Raw genomic sequence first — 18,993 nt, 5'->3', positions numbered from 1 at the left:
AATAATTGACACAGGACGATAAATGAGAGGCTAATGCATACAGAAAGAATTGTTACTCAGTTGTATTAAAATTAACCAAGTATACAAAGAATTACAAATATCGCAATACAAAATTTTAGCATGTACAAAGAATCAAGGAATAGCTTCTATACATAGAAATAATGAGTGAAATTATCCTTTGTATTTTACTCGAATGGGTGCAAAGTTAAAGATTAACACAATGCATCTATTACCGCAAATGCATATTTGCAGAGGACGGGCAACAACGCATGTATCAGCGCAACACACTCCTCGGCTCAACGCATTTCTGGAGGACGGGCGCACAGTATTTCTACTGGTGCAACACTACCTCGACATAGTGCGTTTTCGCTAAGGACAAGCGAAAAATACATACGAGCGCAATACACCCTTCAACACAATGCATTTGTGAAAAATGAACGCAAAGTGTATCTTGTTAGCACAAGATGCACCCATCATCGTAATGCATACCGAATGTTGATTGTTATTATCATTTTTATTATTGTTATTATATTTTTTTCTTCATTTTCATTTTTTTTCTTTTTTCATCAACTCAAATCGCTAGGACTTTGCGGTATTCAATTTCTTTTAAACAATCATTCACCAATACGCTCAAGTGCTATATACGCTCAAGTGCTTGTGATAAAGACATTTCTATGCGATACTACATTCTAATTATATGCGTCGTTAAGAGTTGCTCGTAGTATGCGATGAAGTAGTGCGTGTCACAAGTTTCCTTGCGCTGAAACCAAGTATAATTCCAACGCAAGTTTCTCAGAATGATCCGAGGTCGAACACAGGGATTGTTTTCGTTAATGCGATACTTATGTGATACATGCGACCGGTTTTTAACAATGAATAAAGAATGGTGGTTTATACAGAAATATAAATTGCGATGAAATAAAATTTTCGTTGATAAAGTAAAATCCTAAACTAATATGATACAAGATACAAGATACATGATACTGAGGTCGAGAACTGACTGTGAAGTTGTACAAAGAATTGATGTATGTGATGGCAAGTCTTTATGAATGAAGCAGAAAAAGAAAGAGTAAATAGTAAAAACATCACAAGTTTGTTAATTGTGTTAAAGACGCAACTAAGGTTCTGCTTTCTCTTGGCGTACACCTCTCGGTGATCTGCCTCGTCCCCATATCTCTATGGTGAAACTAGGATGAACGTGATGAATGCAAGGTTGTTTCCATCTCTGAAAATACTTCTTGCTTTAGTTAACGCATTCTTCCAAGCTTCTCTCGATAGGCGGAATAACATCTTCACTTCTGCTCTCACAGGTGAAGATGCCATTGAGCATGCTTTAGCTAAACTTAATTATTTCCTTAGCACAAATTAACTAACTCGCTTAATTCTTGCTATTTACTTAGGGGATTAAGAACACATCATGGAGAAAATGGATTATGGATGTACGAAAAGAGATAGAAAGATAACAATGGTGAATATCATAACATTTAATTCTAAAATTAAGCATTCGATACATGTTGTGAATGAAAGATTAGAGAAGATGAATACAAATGATGAAATAGAGATTAAAAAAAAATACAGAAAGAGTGTCAACGTCTTGACACAGATCCCAAACGGAGATTGTGCTTGCCGGCATGTGGAAGTGGTGGAGAGGAAAGCTTCCCTCTCAGGCTTGCTTTCCCGATAGAATTGACCTTCGCATAGAGCTTCACCTATGGGAATTGGAAGAATTCTCTACTCGAAGACTCACCTCTCGGCCTTGTCGTGTAGGTCTCTCGGATCTACTTTGTAAGTCGCTTTAGACCAGCCTCTCTCTCAGAATCAGTATATGCATGTCTCTATGTATATATGTATGTACCAGTATCTATATCTGTATATATTTTTAGCGAATTTGAAGAAGCTATTATTAAGTGAGGCTTTGGCTCTTTGAATTTGTGGTCCCCACTGTATAGTTATGGTAGTTCCTGAAATGGCGGAATGGAAAATTCCTTCTGTTATGCAATCAACCCGTTAGAAATGCACAACTGAGAGCTGTACACTTGTCAGAATCTTCCGCAAATGCGTTGCTCTTCACATCTTCGATCGATCGCCGCATGTGGTGTTATTTTTTTTTATTACCACATGTGGTTGAAATTGTGTTGATCGCTAAAGCTCTTGATCGATTGTCGCATGCACCGTCATTGCGTTGATCATATCTTCATTCTTGATTGATGGGCGCAATGCGACGTAGATGCATTATTCATTTCGTCTTTGAGCCATTAATGCATGCGGTGACTTATTTCCTGAAAAACAGAAACTGAAATATTCTATTCTACTATCGCAATGGTGTTAGTAGGTGTATTGACAACATTTTATAATTTTCGCATTTCTTAGCCAATTTCTATACTATCGACGCAACTTTTCTTTCTTTTAGCCGCAATATCTAAATAAAACAGTATAAATAACTTGTATTTCTACAAGTTATCAGTGTTCGCTCAAAATACTTTAAAATTTTGCGATGACTTATTTAAATGCGGCATTGAACCTGGTTACGCCCTTCGTTTTGGCCTACTTCTACGTGTGTCATGCGGACATCCAACTTCGGTTGCATTCCATATTCAACTCAACTCTTGTCCCGCTTGTTGTGGCTTACGTCGAACAGAGGAGTTGCGCTTATGCGATTATCCTAGCGACTTACCTTCGTTTTGGCTTGCCCCTACATGTGTCATGTAGACGTCCAACTACAGGTAAGTGCCTTTCACAACTTAACTCTTATCAACATGGGTTTCCCCATTGCATTGACAGTGGAGTTGTTATTCTCAGAATTAATTTTTTTTTTCAAATGATCGCAATGCAATGAACGTAATTCTCTGAGACCTCTGCCACCCCCAAACTTAGAGGTTGGTAGCGTTCTCACCGCAAAACTAAAAGCAAGATTACAGGAATGCGGTAACAAACGTTTGAGCGAAGGTTTGCACAAAATAAAACTTAAAACTTTCAAAATTTGAAGAAGCTAATAAAAGTAAGGAGTGCCTTGCGATGATTAATTAGAAGATGCGGTGAATTATACGTACCATCATAGAAACATCGCAAAGCAACGCAATCAGGAATATTAGAATTTCAAAAGGATAATGCATAGAAGATAACAAGAAAAAAACTTAGGCGGAACAACACGTGCGATCATGCGTTGGAATTCATGCGATCGAAGCCATGCGTTGAAGAATGAGAGGAATTCTTCCGTTGAACTACGCACCGAGTAGACTTATTGTCGCACTTACAAGGAACAATCGTACCACAACCAAAGAAGCATCCATATATCCAAAATAACAATAAAAATAAAAATAACCTAAACTAAGAAAGCAAGTTAAAGATAGAGTAGAAGACGTCCCTGGAAAAATAGGTGTGTTGTCACCGCAAAGAGTCTTCCATGCAGAAGATGGCTCTCAACTACTTGGGTCAAGTTGCCTTGACCATTGGAACTTCCGGCAATTGTTGGGCTCATGTTTGCCACCATGTGCTTAGAATTACCTTCAGCTCTTGCGACAGATTGCCCCTCTACCTTGGGGTCAAATTGGCTTTCAGCACATCGCCTACACTTCAATATTGTTTGCAGCCTGGTCGCACAAGCTGCAATACTCCCAAGATAAAAAAGGTTGCTTGCAGGGACACAAAACTCAACAAACAATTAGCTGCCAAGTTCCCGACAACGATGCCAAAAACTTGATGACGGGAAATTAGATGTCAATTTACTCGACAACTAAAATACCTTGGACGCAATGTGTGATGCATGTTCTTAAGGTATGCGTTGATTGTCATGCGTTGATGGTCATGCGTTGGAATGACTATGCGTTAATAAATGTATACGATGACCATGCATCCTGTCATAAGTTTTCTTGCGCTCACGCCAAGTATAACGCGAACACAAGTTTCTCGGGTGATCCGAGGTTGAACTCAGGGACTTGTAGCTGGGTGAATGCGATAATGTGCATGCGGCGGTTGAATTAAAGAATGGATGGGAAGGTTTCTAAGCTAACACTACTCTTACTCCTAGCTAACAGACAACGCAATGAGAATATGCATGAGAGGTAGAGACACGACAACTCTTGACATGAAACAAATGAATGGAAAAAATAGATAAAATGCGAAAATGTTTTCATTGCAATACTTAAGAGTGACCGCAAGGGCAACCTTAATCAATGCAAGCCATGCAATCATGCTACACACACTTGAGCCTAACTCTAGGACGTATACGGTGGGTATGCCTAAGTGTCGAGATGACTGCATACAACCACCATATCCTACTTCCTAGACGCATGCAATATCCTATCCGTAGGGAGTATACGCTGTGTGAAAGCAAACAGAGTTTATCTCTAATTTCCCTATTCTTGCCTATGCGTTCCAATCTGGTCTCTCGAGTTTTAGATTTGGATTTTAGACTACTCTCTCAAGTAAGCCTAAATGATGAATGATGCGCTCATAGACAAAGTAACTACATGAACTTTGCTGACATAAGATTATTCATATCTCTATTGAACAATGCATACATTGTTTAATGCGACCAACCACTTACCCTTCCGGGCAGTTGGTTGTTGCTGACTTTACTCATAGACAAGCATTGCGTTGGCCTATAGACAAGTGTTACTACAGCTTCACACTAAGCAAATAAGGTTTACTCACACACTCACGAAACGCACACCTCTCGATGGTTTGCTACATGCTTCATATCCCTAATCCACAAGATTAAGTATGCAATACTCAAGCAATCTCATTAAGTAATACAATGAAGGTTGAAGATGCTAAGTAAAGAAGATAGAGATGGAGTCGAAGAAAATATAGAAATGTATTGAAAACAAAATGTATTAATTCCTTAATCACAAAATGTCATACAATACAATATAAGAAAAGAAAGGAAAATAAAATGATTGGCTGGAACCAAAGACTTGCTTCAAGCAGATGTGCGTCAAGGCTACCGGTGGTGCCATGGATGGGTGATGAAGCTGACTCTCTCAAGATCTAGCTCCGGTCGAAGGCTCCGATCGTCACTTGGAATGGATGAAAGAAGTGAAGAACTCTCAAGCGACTTCTCATGCATTTGTCTGGATCACAAAGATCCGCCCTAGGCGAACCTTAGGCGAAAACATTAATTGAAACTTAGGCAAAAACCTTGGATAAGTTGAATTTCTTCCAATCGGCTTCTTTATATAGAGCCTAGATCGCCGATAGCATTAATGGACTGTTCTGATTCTGACATTCGCGTTTAGTCTTTTCTAAAGCTCTGTTGCCAACGGCGTGGTAGGTGAAATGTCAACATCATCTTTTGCTTTTCCCAAGGTAGATGCGTTGATGCGTTCATTCCATCAACCTTGCGTTGATCCCTTTATCATGCGTTATCATGTAGCCGCAATCATATAGTGACCGCATTCACTTAATACCGCAACTCTACACGATAACCGCAATCGCTTGACGAGCATAACTCCCATGTGATGGACGCATGTGGCTGATTACCACAACATCCATGCGTTGATCGAACGCGTTCACCTTTGCGATGGAGAGTTTCTCCGCATACGATTGTCTATGCGGTGGTCCAGTTTTCGCGTTTGCGTCCACTTCCTACGTTAGCTATAAAAATAGAACATTGAACGCATAATAACCCATAATATTGGGTTAGCCGAGATTTTTAATGCTGAACAATGCAAGCTCATTTTATCATGAATTCCGAACTTAATTGCTGCATATTATGCTTAACAGCCCTCATAATTCTAAGTAAAAGGCCTAAGATGACATGCATTTCTACATGTCATCACACGCCCAAACTTAAAATCATGCTTGTCCTCAAGCATGCGTTATACTCAAGAAATTCTAACTCACCTTTCGGCTTTCTTTTGCATTGACCAGCTTCTCAGAATATAATTTTCTCATACCTCTAACCATCGCCGCAATGTCTCCTCCACTTTGGCTGCTTCTTCAAAAAGATCTTTTCTAAGTTTAGATCTGGGAAGCCTTTGCTAAAAAACTTTTTATTCATTCACCGAAATTTTGCGTTTAGCTTTTGAGAATGCGTTTGTTCAAAATACTTTAAAATTTTGTGATGACTTATTCAAATGCAGCGTTGAACCTAGTTACGCCCTTCGTTTTGGCCTACCCCCATGTGTGTCATGCGGGCATCCAACTTCGATTGCATTCCAGATTCAACTCAACTCTTGTCTCGCTTGTTGTGGCTTGCACCGGACAGAGGAGTTGCGCTTATGCGTTGATCCTAGCGACATACCTTCGTTTTGGCTTGCCCCTACGTATGTCATGCAGACATCCAACTATGCGTAAGTGTCTTTCACAACTTAACTCTTATCAACATGGGTTTTTTCATTGCGTTGACAGTGGAGTTGTTATTCTTAGAATTAATTTTTTTTTTCAAATGATCGGAATGCAATGAACGCAATTCTCCGAGACCACTACCACCCCCAAACTTAGAGGTTAACACGTTCTCACCGCAAAGCTAAAGGCAAAATTACAGGAATGCGGTAACAAACGTTTGAGCGAAGGTTTGCACAAAATAAAACTTAAAGACTTTCAAAATTTGAAGAAGCTAATAAAAGTAAGGAGTGTCTTGTGATGATTAATTAGAAGATGCGGTGAATTATATGTACCATTATAGAAACATCGCAAAGCAATGCAATCGGGAAAATTAGAATTTCAAAAGGATAATGCATAGAAGATAACAAGAAAAGACCTTAGGTGGAATAATGCATGCGATCATGCATTGGAATTCACGCGATCGAAGCTATGCATTGAAGGATGAGAGGACAAATAATGAATGACGAATGACGCATACATAATACAAGATAATCGCATAGAATGAAGACCCCTAGTTATGCTAGCTAAGTGCTTATCAACCCATTCGATAGATTTAACTACTCATGCGTAATGTACAGAGAGTGAACAGATATAAAGATGTAAAATCTATTTCTATAGATAAGTTCAGAGTACAAAATGACAATAGAAGATAAGGGTAGAGAGCCTGGTAGCAATTCCTTGCTTCCCAAGGCTTTTACACTGTTAACTCTATTCTCCTCAAAAGATGTTCCTGCTTCTGCAGGAGTTGGCCCTCTCTCTGATCTCGACGCTTCCGACACTCTTCCAAGTTCACTGGAATGATCTCTGGGTATAATCTCACTTCCCTCGCTTCCGCCTTCTAAGTAAAAGAAAACTATGAACAAGGCTACTTCTATCTAAAGGAAAAATTCTCTAATTGTCGAACTCCTTCACTAAAGGTTGCCTTCGATATTTATAGAGCTTTGGGGTGAAAGACTTCTTCTCTCTTATGATTACACTGATGGGATGGCATTAATTCTCTGTTTGATGTGCCAAATATTTGTCACCGAAAAGTTGAGTGTACTTGCTACAGTAGTTTGTTAACGGCTTGTCAACTTAATTCGGAATCGACCATCATCAGCTTTCTGTCCCATCGTGATTTATTACGCTTTTCATCCTGATGCGCCCACCAAGTTGTGCCGGCTCTATGCGGCAACCTTCTTGAGCAGATATTTGCAAGCGCAAATGACCGCATAGCCTTGCATTAACGCAATCTTTTGATGCGCTCGGCCGTTGATTTCTTTGGATCGCATTTTTCACCTTGCGTCAACGCATATTCTACACAAAAATACATAAGTTAACTATTTTAATGCGATGGAAACATGTGACCGCAATATTATGAACTTAATGTTTTTTAGACGCAATCTTATATATTTTTATCATTGCAAGTCTGTATTGTTTAATAACTTAACACCGTAATAACGTGCATTTCTGCTCGTTATCATCGATCAGTTTTCATTTGGTTGTTTTATCTTTGAGACGACGTGGCAATTTTCAGACCTGCTTGCACACTTGAGAAGAGCTGCAAAACGTCTTAAAGAGAGCGAGCTCTGCGGCTCAGCCTATAACAAATTTCTGTTTTGCAAGTTTTTCTCTTCGCTTGACCGTTGTGCTTTTACGGCTTACAGTTCGTCGTTCTAAGGGTCCTGCTGCTTCCAACAATAACCCATCGTGTTACTCCCAAAAAACTAGCACTAATATATCTATTTTCAATTACTTCCCTCTTAATTCTCCTCTGACATTTCTCTCTCTCCCTCGCTTTACATTTCTTCCATTTTTATCTCTTCCATCTTTTCTCTTTTTCATTCACTGGTAACATCCTCTTTGTCTCCTCCATTTTTCTTTCTCCGATTGTCTTTTCTTGCTCGATTATCTCTTCTTGCATGAAATTTTTTGCTCAGATGTACTTTTTCTACGAGTTCTTGGTTTAGATATAATCTTCTTTGGATTTTTTTAAGATCTATTTGTCTTTTAGTTTTTCATTCATGTCTACTTCTTTTGGGAGATTTTTTTTTTTTTTTGATCTACTTTCCTTTGGAATTCTTTTATTGGATTTACTTTTTTGGGGAATTTTTTTTGTGGGTTTTGGATCTGTATATCTATAGATCGATAGGGTTTTGCATGGTTTTTTGTGTGGTTTTGGATCTACTTTTCTCTGCATGTTAGATCTATAAGATTTTATGTGGTTTTTTTCTTGGAATTTTATGATTATGTGTTCGATTATTTTCTTGTATTTCTTTAATTTTTTATTATTTTCTTGTATTTCTTTAATTTTTCTCGGTTTTTCTGTGGATTTTCCTTCCTTTTTTGTAGGTCCCCTATCGCTGCTTTAATAACGAATGTCCCTTATTGTTTTTTTTTTTTTTTTTTGCTCTTCCTCAAATTTGGTGTGTAATGAAATTCTCGGTAGGGGCCAGTGACCATGTTATTGGAGCTTGGTGGGGGTAGTTCAATCGTCCCTACAACGTGTTTGTCTTCTATCATTTTCTTCCAATGCCAGATGATGATTAGTTTATTCATGGTTTCTCATTTTTTCTTATCTTAATTCATCCTCTGTTGTTTTGTATGTTGATCTATATTATTAAAAATATATATATTTAAAGCATCATGTTTCTTGTTTCAATTCATTGATGATCTATTTTTGTTTTTATTTATATTGTCTTCGATTAATTGATTCTGTTCTTGTATTTTTTTGATGATATATTGGACCTGATGTTGAATTTGTTTATTGGAGTGGGAATTCCTTGTTTTTTTTTTCTTTTTATTTTCTTTTTAAGAATTTAGAATTGGAATTTGTTTGTTTTAGTTTTTCTTCTTCAATGTGTTGATTTTGTTTTATGTCAGTTGGCTTTCTTCAAATGAAAGAGGAAATTAATATCCCTAAGGCCTCTATTTTTTCCCTGTTTTTTTTTTTGGCAATTTTATTTGATATATTACATGTTAATTAATGCAGATTAATTGTATAATATTAAAGAAATTTCTAAACTACCCATTTATACCAACTTGACCCTACCTGCTTTAGTTAATTCAACATTTACTCCCTCTACATTATGTTTAACTAACTCACTATTCATAATTAATGAGGATAGGTGCATTTAAGTGCACCCAATTCCACGACCAATCACCCTCCATAATCTCTTCTATTTATACATGTCTTTCTCTCCATATTATTTTGAGAAATCTCCACTGTCTCTACTTATTTGGATTGTTAGTGAGTCCTTCTGCCCATCCTTCATTCTATTTTTTTTTCATCACTTATGATTTCAATCATTTAGAATAAAGTACATGTCATAGTCTGTTTTTGTTTCTTTCCCTCTCTTACTTCACTATTTTTACCTTCATAAAAGGGTGGTCACGAATCGAACTATTATGCTGAAAGAGGTACACTTTCTCTTCCATTCTTTTATAATGAAATAGATCTTACATTAACATGCTTTGTTTATTTTTTTAGACTACATATTTGTTCTGTTCCATTTTTGGTATTTTGGTCTCTAGTCACTCTGAACCTAATCAAAACGTAAGTTGTAGTATGTTTAATACTTATTTCATTTGTATACCTTCATCTAAATCTAAATATATATTGTTTTGTTTCCTTTAGGGCCCAAATTAATTATACATTTCCACATTTCATTCCCAATTAATTTGAGGTATGATAGTTTTACGTTCGAAGTAATTTTTTTTTCATCTAATATTTTTCAATAAATTTCCATGAAGTATTCGTAACGGATTGCAATGGTGCGTTAGGGGCCTTTTTAAATATAAAAAATATTTAAAAGTATTTACATTTTATAGCAAAAAGTTCCAAAAGTGTAAATATTTTTAGGATTTTTCTGTTTATAAGAATTTTTCTTGTGCGTTATTGCTATTTACATTTTTTTCACATGTATTAGGACATTGTTATGGACATTATTATTTTCTTGAGGACATCATCAGAACGAAATAAATTTATATTTTTCTATGATATTATTTTTTGTACATTTTAATGCTCATAACTGTACGAATAGAATTTGTTATGTTGAATTCATAAAAAAAAAAAAAAAATGTACTTTAATTTTGAAGGGTAACTAAATTACACAAGTTTTCAACATTTTCATTTGAGATGTTAAATAAATTTTTGTTGTATTTAATTGGGAAAAATACAATAAAATTTAGTTCAAATGCAAATTTTTAGTATTGGCTTTGTAAAAAAAAAAAAAAAAAAAAAATGAAAGTCGGTGGGAAACAAAGCTGCTTGAAAAAATTGTTTGCTAAATTAGTTTAGAAAACTAAAAAAATCTGTAAGCAAACAATAGTAAACAAACAAACTATTTTAAAAAATTATTTGGTAAACAAATTAAAAAAAACAAAAAAAAAAAAAAATCGGTTTTGGTTTAAAAGAAAACAATATTTGGTAAAAATTTCAATAAATATTAGGTAAACAAATTTTTTAAGGAAAAAAACGTTTATGGTAAACAAGTTTTAAAAAAAGGTATATAAATTAGAAAAAAACTAGTTGGTAAATAGTTGGTACATAAAATTAGAAAACAAATAGTTGGTAAATAGATTTTTAAAAAGTATAGTTGTTAGATAAGTTATAAAAAACATGGCTTAGGTTAACTTTTTACATAGTTCATAAAACATAGTTGGTAAACATATGTTAGCTAAATTTGACCCCTTCTTAGATCTAAGACAATGAGATATTTGTCAACCTAATTAACTGTGAAGATAAGCCTAACAAACCATTACTTATCAAGACTTGTTTATGAGAACCCCTAACCCAGAACCATTGGAAGTTGGAACCTCTAAATCCTAACCTCGAAAAATCCTTCACATCACCACTTATCACTGGTATTGACTACCCTCTATTTTCAAAATATAGGTAGATGGGAAAACTCAAATTTTATATGGTATTCATTGGTCATAACCCAGGGATCTACTATCCTGGTATGGATGACATAAATGAAGGAAATCAAACACGAGGATTTCCATGAGCAACGGAAGGGATCGTTCCAAATTCCATTGGAATTGAACACAAACAATTACAGTCTAAAACGGAAACTAACAGGTCATGCATATACAGAAATTACAGCATATTATACAATGATACAAGGGATAGAGGATGCATACCTTTGAAGAACCATTCTTCAAGAATCCCACGATCAACCCAATGCGTCCACAAATAGAACACGAACGCAACGAACAGACTGCTACTAACAACACAAACACAATGAATGTTCGGATGCTCCTTGAATCCAATCAAGTCCCACTCGATTCACGAACTGAGTCAGAACACTACCACAAGTGTTACCTTGATATTCTCAGTGTGAGAATCCAGGAGTTGTGGGCTCTGTATGATCTTGGCTTAAGGAAGAGACTAGAGGTCTACGATCGAGTAGACGATTGAGCAAGTGGGAGATAAGAAGTTTTCTATCATATAGACGATGTGCTCGATCGTTTAGTAAATAGCAGCCTATCGCATAGACTTAGCCACTCGATCGTATAGCTACGATCAGCTGAATGACTATCGTATAGTCAACTCTACATGATCGTTTAGTCTCTGTCAATGCTATCGCTTAGTGAAACTCTTTCACTTAATAGCTTGTCTCTATGAGATCTTTCCGAATGATGCAACTACTAAATTTAGGAAAAAAATTTTCCTTTTGTCTCACGGTTACTATAAAACTATCAATAATCTCCCACTCAATCGGTTATTAGAGAAAAAGATTTAATTATCATATAATTAATATATTATAATAAATATGATAACCAACTCACCATATTATATTTAAAACCTATAGTTTTAAGATTTCATCTCATGAAACATACAAACCATAATTCTTTTTCTATTTTATGGTACTTAATGTAGATCATATTTACTTAATTCCTCCACTTGATGTATCTCATACATCACACCAATTATATCATATATAATTGAATTTCCTCTTGTTAATTTGAACACTTCAAATCAATCCCAAAATCTGATTCTCAGCTTGAACCCATTGAGCTACTAAGAGGATCTTATGGACCTGTAGCTTAAAGCTCCAACGATACATGAATAACTGACTAAACTCTTTAGTCACGGGATTCACCATCCGTTAACTGTCGGGCACTCCATTAAAGACCAATAGCGGCACACTTTTCACTACAGATATATTTATGTGTCCATATTAACCAAACAACAGTGCGATAACACTTCACAGATCGCCCGTAAGTACAGCTGGACCAATTTACCATTTTGTCCCTGTAGTTACATCTAACTCCTTAAGTATCACTGATTCCTCTAATGAACAATAAGTCATAGTCCTACTATGATTTGGTCCTCTCTTCCAAAGAGAGGATGTGGCCACTATATTCAAGACCCAGAATCAGCTCTTAAGGGAGCAATCTATCTACTTACCTCTGCTTCAAGGAAAGAGTGAATTTCATCTTGTGTAACTGAGTTCCTAGCTCCCCAATCAGAAAAATCCCCAAAAAGGTAGGCTTATTGAGTTAACCATCTGGCCACTCTCACCCATACTAATCAAAAGGACAACCCTCATAGGCAGGAGTTCCCAAAACACTCAGGATTAAGGTCATGTCACCTATGGTCATTTAAGTGAGATGTAAGTCTCAATTATCAACGGCGTTATATAAAGAGACGAATCATCTCGTGGTCCGGTCTTATACAAACTCTTTGTATAGGACACCTCTGCTCATATGTCTCCACATGAATGATCAAGATTAGACCATTTGTAGTAGTTCACAACACTTGTAAACCTCTACAAAGCGGGTCGTATCTATAGTGTCACCAAGATAAGGTATCACTTCTTTATCCTTATATTACAGACTATTTTGGTTATTACTTAAGGCATGATCCACTTGTATATCTCATATATATACTTAAGTTTACATAAAATAACCATGGATCTTTGTTTATTGGATATGAGTAAATGCAAATAAAACAACTCTTATTTTATTAATAAAACATGTACAAAGTTTACAAACTACAAGACTTCGGGAGAATTAGGACACTAATCCCAACAATCTCCTACTTGTCCTAATGCCTCGAGAGACTTATGTACAATAAATGAAAAACAAGTACAATATACAATAAACTAGGGCATACTTTATACCCCAATATCATCTCCCACTTGCCCTAGACAAGATGCTACATGTCTCATAGACCCTGAATCTCCAGATGACCCTCGAACACTTTAGCCATGAGAGCCTTTGTAAACAGATCAGCAACATTGTGCTCCGACGCGATCTTCGTGACTATCACATCATCGCGATGCATAATCTCCATGATCAAATGATATTTCCATTCGATATGCTTGCCTCTACGATGACTCCAAGGTTCCTTAGAATTTTCCATAGCCCCGCTGTTATCATAATAGAGAGTGATTAGCAAAGACATATTTGGAATAATTTCCAAATTTGTAAGGAACTTCCTACGCCAAACAACCTTTTTAGCAGCTTCACAAGCGGCTACGTATTTGGCTTCCATATTGGAGTCCGCGATGCAGCCTTGCTTGATGCTTCGCCAAACTACAGCCCCTTCGTTCAGAGTGAACACTGACTCTGATGTCAATTTTCAAGAATCTCTATCAGTCTGAAAGTTAGAATTTGTGTATCCTATAAGGATCACATTCTTATCTCCATACACGAGCATGTAGTCTCTCGTTCTCCAAAGATACTTGAGAATCGTTTTGACCGCCATCCAGTGATTTAATCCTGGATTGGACGGATAACGACTGACAATCCCTACTGCAAAGCAAATGTTAGGTCTAGTACATAACATTGCATACATTAAGCTTCCAACAATTGAAGCATAGGAAATTTGTCTCATCTCCTCAACCTCTTAAGGTGTCTTAGGACACTGATCCTCAGACAAAACAATTCCATGCCTGAAGGGTAATAAACCCCTCTTAGAATTCTACATCATGTACCTGATCAAGATTTGATCAATGTACGATGCCTGAGACAAGGCCAACCTCTTGTTCTTACGATCTCGAATGATTTAGATTCCTAGAACATACTGGCCCTCTCCCAAATCTTTCATTTGGAATGGGCGGCTATCCACTTTTTAATGTCAGTTAAATACCCTACATCATTCCCAATGAGTAGGATATCATCCACATACAGTACCAGGAAAGCTACTAAGTTGTTGATGATTTTTTTGTAAACACAAGGCTCATCAACATTTTGATCAATGCCAAACGATTTGTATCAAATCTAATGTTCCACAATCTATATGCCTGTTTCAGCCCATAAATGGACCTATTAGGCTTGCAAACTCTTTGCTCTTGATCTGGAACTATGAACCCCTCTAGTTGAGTCATATAGATGGTTTCCTCAAGATTACCATTCAGAAAGGCAACCTTGACGTCCATTTTTCATATCCCATAATCATAAAATGTGGCTATGGATAGGAGTATCCTAATAGACTTCAACATGACAACAGGTGAGAAAGTTTCCTTATAGTTCACTCCCTCGACCTGGGTATAACCCTTTGCCACTAGTCTAGCCTTAAAGATCTGCACCTTTCCATCTACACCTCCTTTTCTCTTGTAGATCCACTTGCACACTATAGGTTTTACCCCATCAGGCAGATCCACAAGTTCCCAGATAGAATTGAAGTACGTAGACTCTATTTCCTGGTTCATGGCTTTAATCCACTCATCATTGTCAACATCCTCCATTGTTTGCTTATAAGACAATAGATCCTCGACTCCATCATCAGAAATGATGTTCCGTGCTTCAATCAAACCCATGTAGCGATCCGGTGGGTTCATAATCCTTCCACTACGTTAAGGCAGTCTCAACTCTTGAGATGGTTGACTAGATGAACCGACATCAACAACTCTTGTTGATCTATCAGTCTATTCAACAACTCTTGTTGAACCCTCAGTAGTCTCACTTGAAATCTCATGTAAAACAAGCTTGCTTTGTGGTTTATGAACCCGGATGTGGTCTTCTTTCAAGAAGATAACATTTAATTGATACAAACACTTTATTCTCACTCAGATCATAAAAGTATCCACCTCTCATTTCCTTGGGGTAGCCTATGAAGAGACAAACTTTCGAACGCGGTTCCAACTTTTTAGGGTTAGCCACAAGCACGTGGCCCGGACATCTCCAAATCCTAAAGTGGCGTAAACTACCTTTACGGCCTCTCCACAGTTCAAAAGGTGTTTCAGAAACACTTTTCGAGGGAATGTTGTTCAAAATATAACATGCAGTCTCCATTGCAAATCCCCAAAACGAGTCTGGAAGATGAGCATAACTCATCATAGACCGAACCATGTCTAACAAGGTTCTGTTTTTGCTTTTTGATATGCCATTCTACTGAAGTGTACCTGGGGCCGAGAGTTGGGACGTGATTCCATGTTCTATCATATAGTTCTGGAATTCAAGGCCCATATACTCTCCATCACGATCAGATTGTAGTGTTTTTATCTTCTTACTTAACAAGTTTTCAACTTCAGTCTTATACTCCTTGAACTTTTCAAGAGCTTCAAACTTGCGTTGCATTAGGTATAGATACCCGTATCTTGAATAATCATCTATGAAAAAGATGAAATATTCATACCCACCTCAAGCTTTAACACTCATCGGACCATAAAGGTTTGAATGTATAAGCTTCAAGGTTTCCTTAGCTTTATAACCTTTTCTAGTAAAAGGTCGTTTGGTCATCTTGCCTTCAAGGCATGATTCACACACTGGCAAGAAGTATTCTTCTAAACTCTTTACGTGTCCTGTTGGGATTGGTGTTCTAATTCTCCCGGAGTCTCGTTGTTTGTAATGATACACATTGTTTTATGAATAAAATAATTGTTATTTCATTCTGGCATTTACTCATATCCAATAAACAAAGCTCCATGGTTATCTTATGTAAACTTAAGCATGTATATGTGATATACAAGTGGATCATGCCTTAAGTGATACCTAAATAGGTCTGTAGTATAAGGATTAAGATGGGATACCTAATCCTGGTGACACTATGGATACGACCCTCTTTGTAGAGGTTTGCAAGTGTTGTAAACTACTATAGATGGTAGATCCTAACCATTCATGTGGAGACATGCGAGCGGGGATGTCCTATACAAAGAGCTTGTATAAGACCGAACCATGAGATGACTAGACTCTGTATATAACACCGTTGATACTAGAGACTTACATCTCACCTAAACCACCATAGGTGACATGACCTCTGTTGGGATTGGTGTCCTAATTCTCCTAGAGTCTCGTTGTTTTGTAAAGATACACATTGTTTAATGAATAAAATAAGTGTGATTTAATTCTGGCATTTACTCATATCTAATAAACAAAGCTCCTTGGTTATCTTATGTGAACTTAAGCATGTATATGTGATAACCAGGTGGATCATGCCTTAAGTGATAACCTAAATCGGTCTGTAGTATAAGGATTAAGGTGGGATACCTGATCCTGGTGATACTACGGATACGGCCCGCTTTGTAGAGGTTTCCAAGTATTGTAAACTACTACAGATGGTAGATCCTGACCATTCATGTGGAGAGTGGAGCGGGGGTGTCCTATACAAAGAGTTTGTATAGGACCTGAACCATGAGATGACTAGACTCTATATATAACGCTGTTGATACTAGAGACTTGCATCTCACCTAAACGACCATAGGTGACACGAGCTCAATCCTGAGTGTTTTATGAACTTCTGCCTTTGAGGGCGGTCCTTTGATTAGTATGGGTGAGAGTGGCCAGATTGCCAACTCAACATGCCTACCTTTTTGGGGACTTGTCTGATCTGGGAGCTGGGAACTCAATCCACAAGATGGAATTCACTCCTTTCCCGAAGTAGGGATAGGTAGAGAGATTGCTCCCTTAAGGGCTGATTTTGGGGCTTGAACATAGTGGCCACAGCTTCTCTTTGGAAGAGAAGACTCAGCCATAGTAGGACTATGACTTATGTTCATTAGAGGGATCAGTGGTACTTAAGGAGATAGATGTAATTAAAGGGCATAACGATTATTGGCCCAGCTATACTTACAAGCGATTTGTGAAGGGTTGTCGCACTGTTGATTGGTTAAGATGGACACATAATATATCTGTATTGAGAAGAGTTCAGCTGCGGTCTTAGTGGAGTGCTTGGCTGTTAACGGATGGTGGATCCCGTGACTAAAGAGTTTAGTCAGTTATTCATGTACCGTTGGAGCTTCGGATCTACAGGTCCATGAGGTCCTCTTGGTAGCTTGGATTCTGTTGAGGATCAATTCTTGGGTGTTGATTTGAAATGTTCAAATTGACAATAGGTATTTTGATTATTATGATATAATCGGTATGATGTATAATATACATGTAGTGGAGGATTGATGTAAATGAGATTTACATTAAGTACCATGGAGTAGAAAAAGAACTATGGTTTTATATGTTTTATGAGAATAATATTAAAACTATAGGTTATAAATATAGTATGATAAGTTGGTTATCATTTATGTTTATAATATATTAATTATTAGATAATTAATACTTTTCTTTTAAAATAACCAAAGTAGTGGGTGGTTATTGGATCATGGTAACCGTGATTTAGAGGAAAGTGGTTTCCTATTTTGAAAAGAAGTTTTTACAAAAATTTTGAAAGAGATTTTGAGTTTTCTCTCCGCGAAAAGAAACTCACAAAAGTCGTCAAGTAAATATAGATTTACTAAATGACGGCTGGGTGAGCTAAATGATCGTGTAGGTGCGAGCTAAATGATCGTGCAGTGTTTAACTAAACGATCGCTAGCCCAAGGTAAACGATCGTGTAGTCTGTAGGCGACATACCGACAATACAGACTAAACGATCGCATACTTTTGCTACAAGATCGCATAGTTTTATCTAAATGATTGGGCATCGACCTATACGATAGGTCTCCAACTTCTCCCACTTGACCAGTCGTGTACGCGATCATTATTTCCTCCGTTCATCTGCCTCACACCAAGTCCAAACAAAGCCCACCCTCTGAATTCTCACACCGAGAATACCAAGGTCACCTTGTTGGTGGTGTCAGACTCAACTCAACACCGTGAGGTTTTCTGGAGGCCGTTCGTGGTGCTGTGGAGGCCGTTCATGTTGCGAAGGAGTTCGTGATCGAGGAGATCGTTGTGGATGAGCGCGAAGTGTTCGTGCTGTGTTCATGCAGTGTTGCGGTCGTGTAGATCGGGTGTTCGAGGCTGCTGTTGTTCCAGCGTTCGTGTGCAACGAAGCGTGGAGACATTTCTACCGATGTGTGTAGAGTTTGCTTTCTATGCACTTGTATTAATTCATGCTATAATTTCTCTTTATAATCGCATAACCGTTTGTTTGAAGTTGACTGTAAATGATTTATTGATTCATGATTGTAATTTGGAATAGTTTTGCTTTCGCTGCTCACGAATATCCTGAATCCGAGCGAAGAAGGTTCGAAAACGGCAGAAGGGAAGAAGAAGAAGAGAAAAAGCAAGGAGAAATGGGTAGAAGGCGATGAAGTTACCCGGCCAAAGAAGGAGAAGAAGGAAAAGAAGACGAGTGAGAAGAGACAGCGCAAGAGTGAAAAGAAGCACTTGAAAGAAGAGAAGATGAAGAGGGCGGAAAGCCCAGATGTCGATGGAGAATCCACCACCGCAAGGGTAGAAGAGAGGGTGTCACCACAAGAAAAAGAATCAGCGCAACCTCAAGTGTCATTACCCCTCTAA

The 18,993-nt window shown here is 37.4% G+C and overlaps 1 protein-coding gene across 1 annotated transcript in view; it reads left to right on the top strand.

Moving 5' to 3' along the window:
- The window catches only part of LOC120078549 (glutamic acid-rich protein-like), a 32,303-nt gene extending 13,310 nt beyond the window's left edge, over positions 1 to 18,993 (top strand). Inside the window, exon 2 of the mRNA XM_039032830.1 lies at positions 18,674 to 18,993. Coding sequence (XP_038888758.1) covers positions 18,674 to 18,993 — 320 coding nt within the window. The remainder of the gene's footprint in view (positions 1 to 18,673) is intronic.

The sequence above is a fragment of the Benincasa hispida genome, chromosome 1 (assembly GCF_009727055.1).
Source record: "Benincasa hispida cultivar B227 chromosome 1, ASM972705v1, whole genome shotgun sequence".
In the NCBI taxonomy this organism is placed as follows: domain Eukaryota; kingdom Viridiplantae; phylum Streptophyta; class Magnoliopsida; order Cucurbitales; family Cucurbitaceae; genus Benincasa; species Benincasa hispida.
This window is presented reverse-complemented; position numbering and strand designations above follow the sequence as displayed.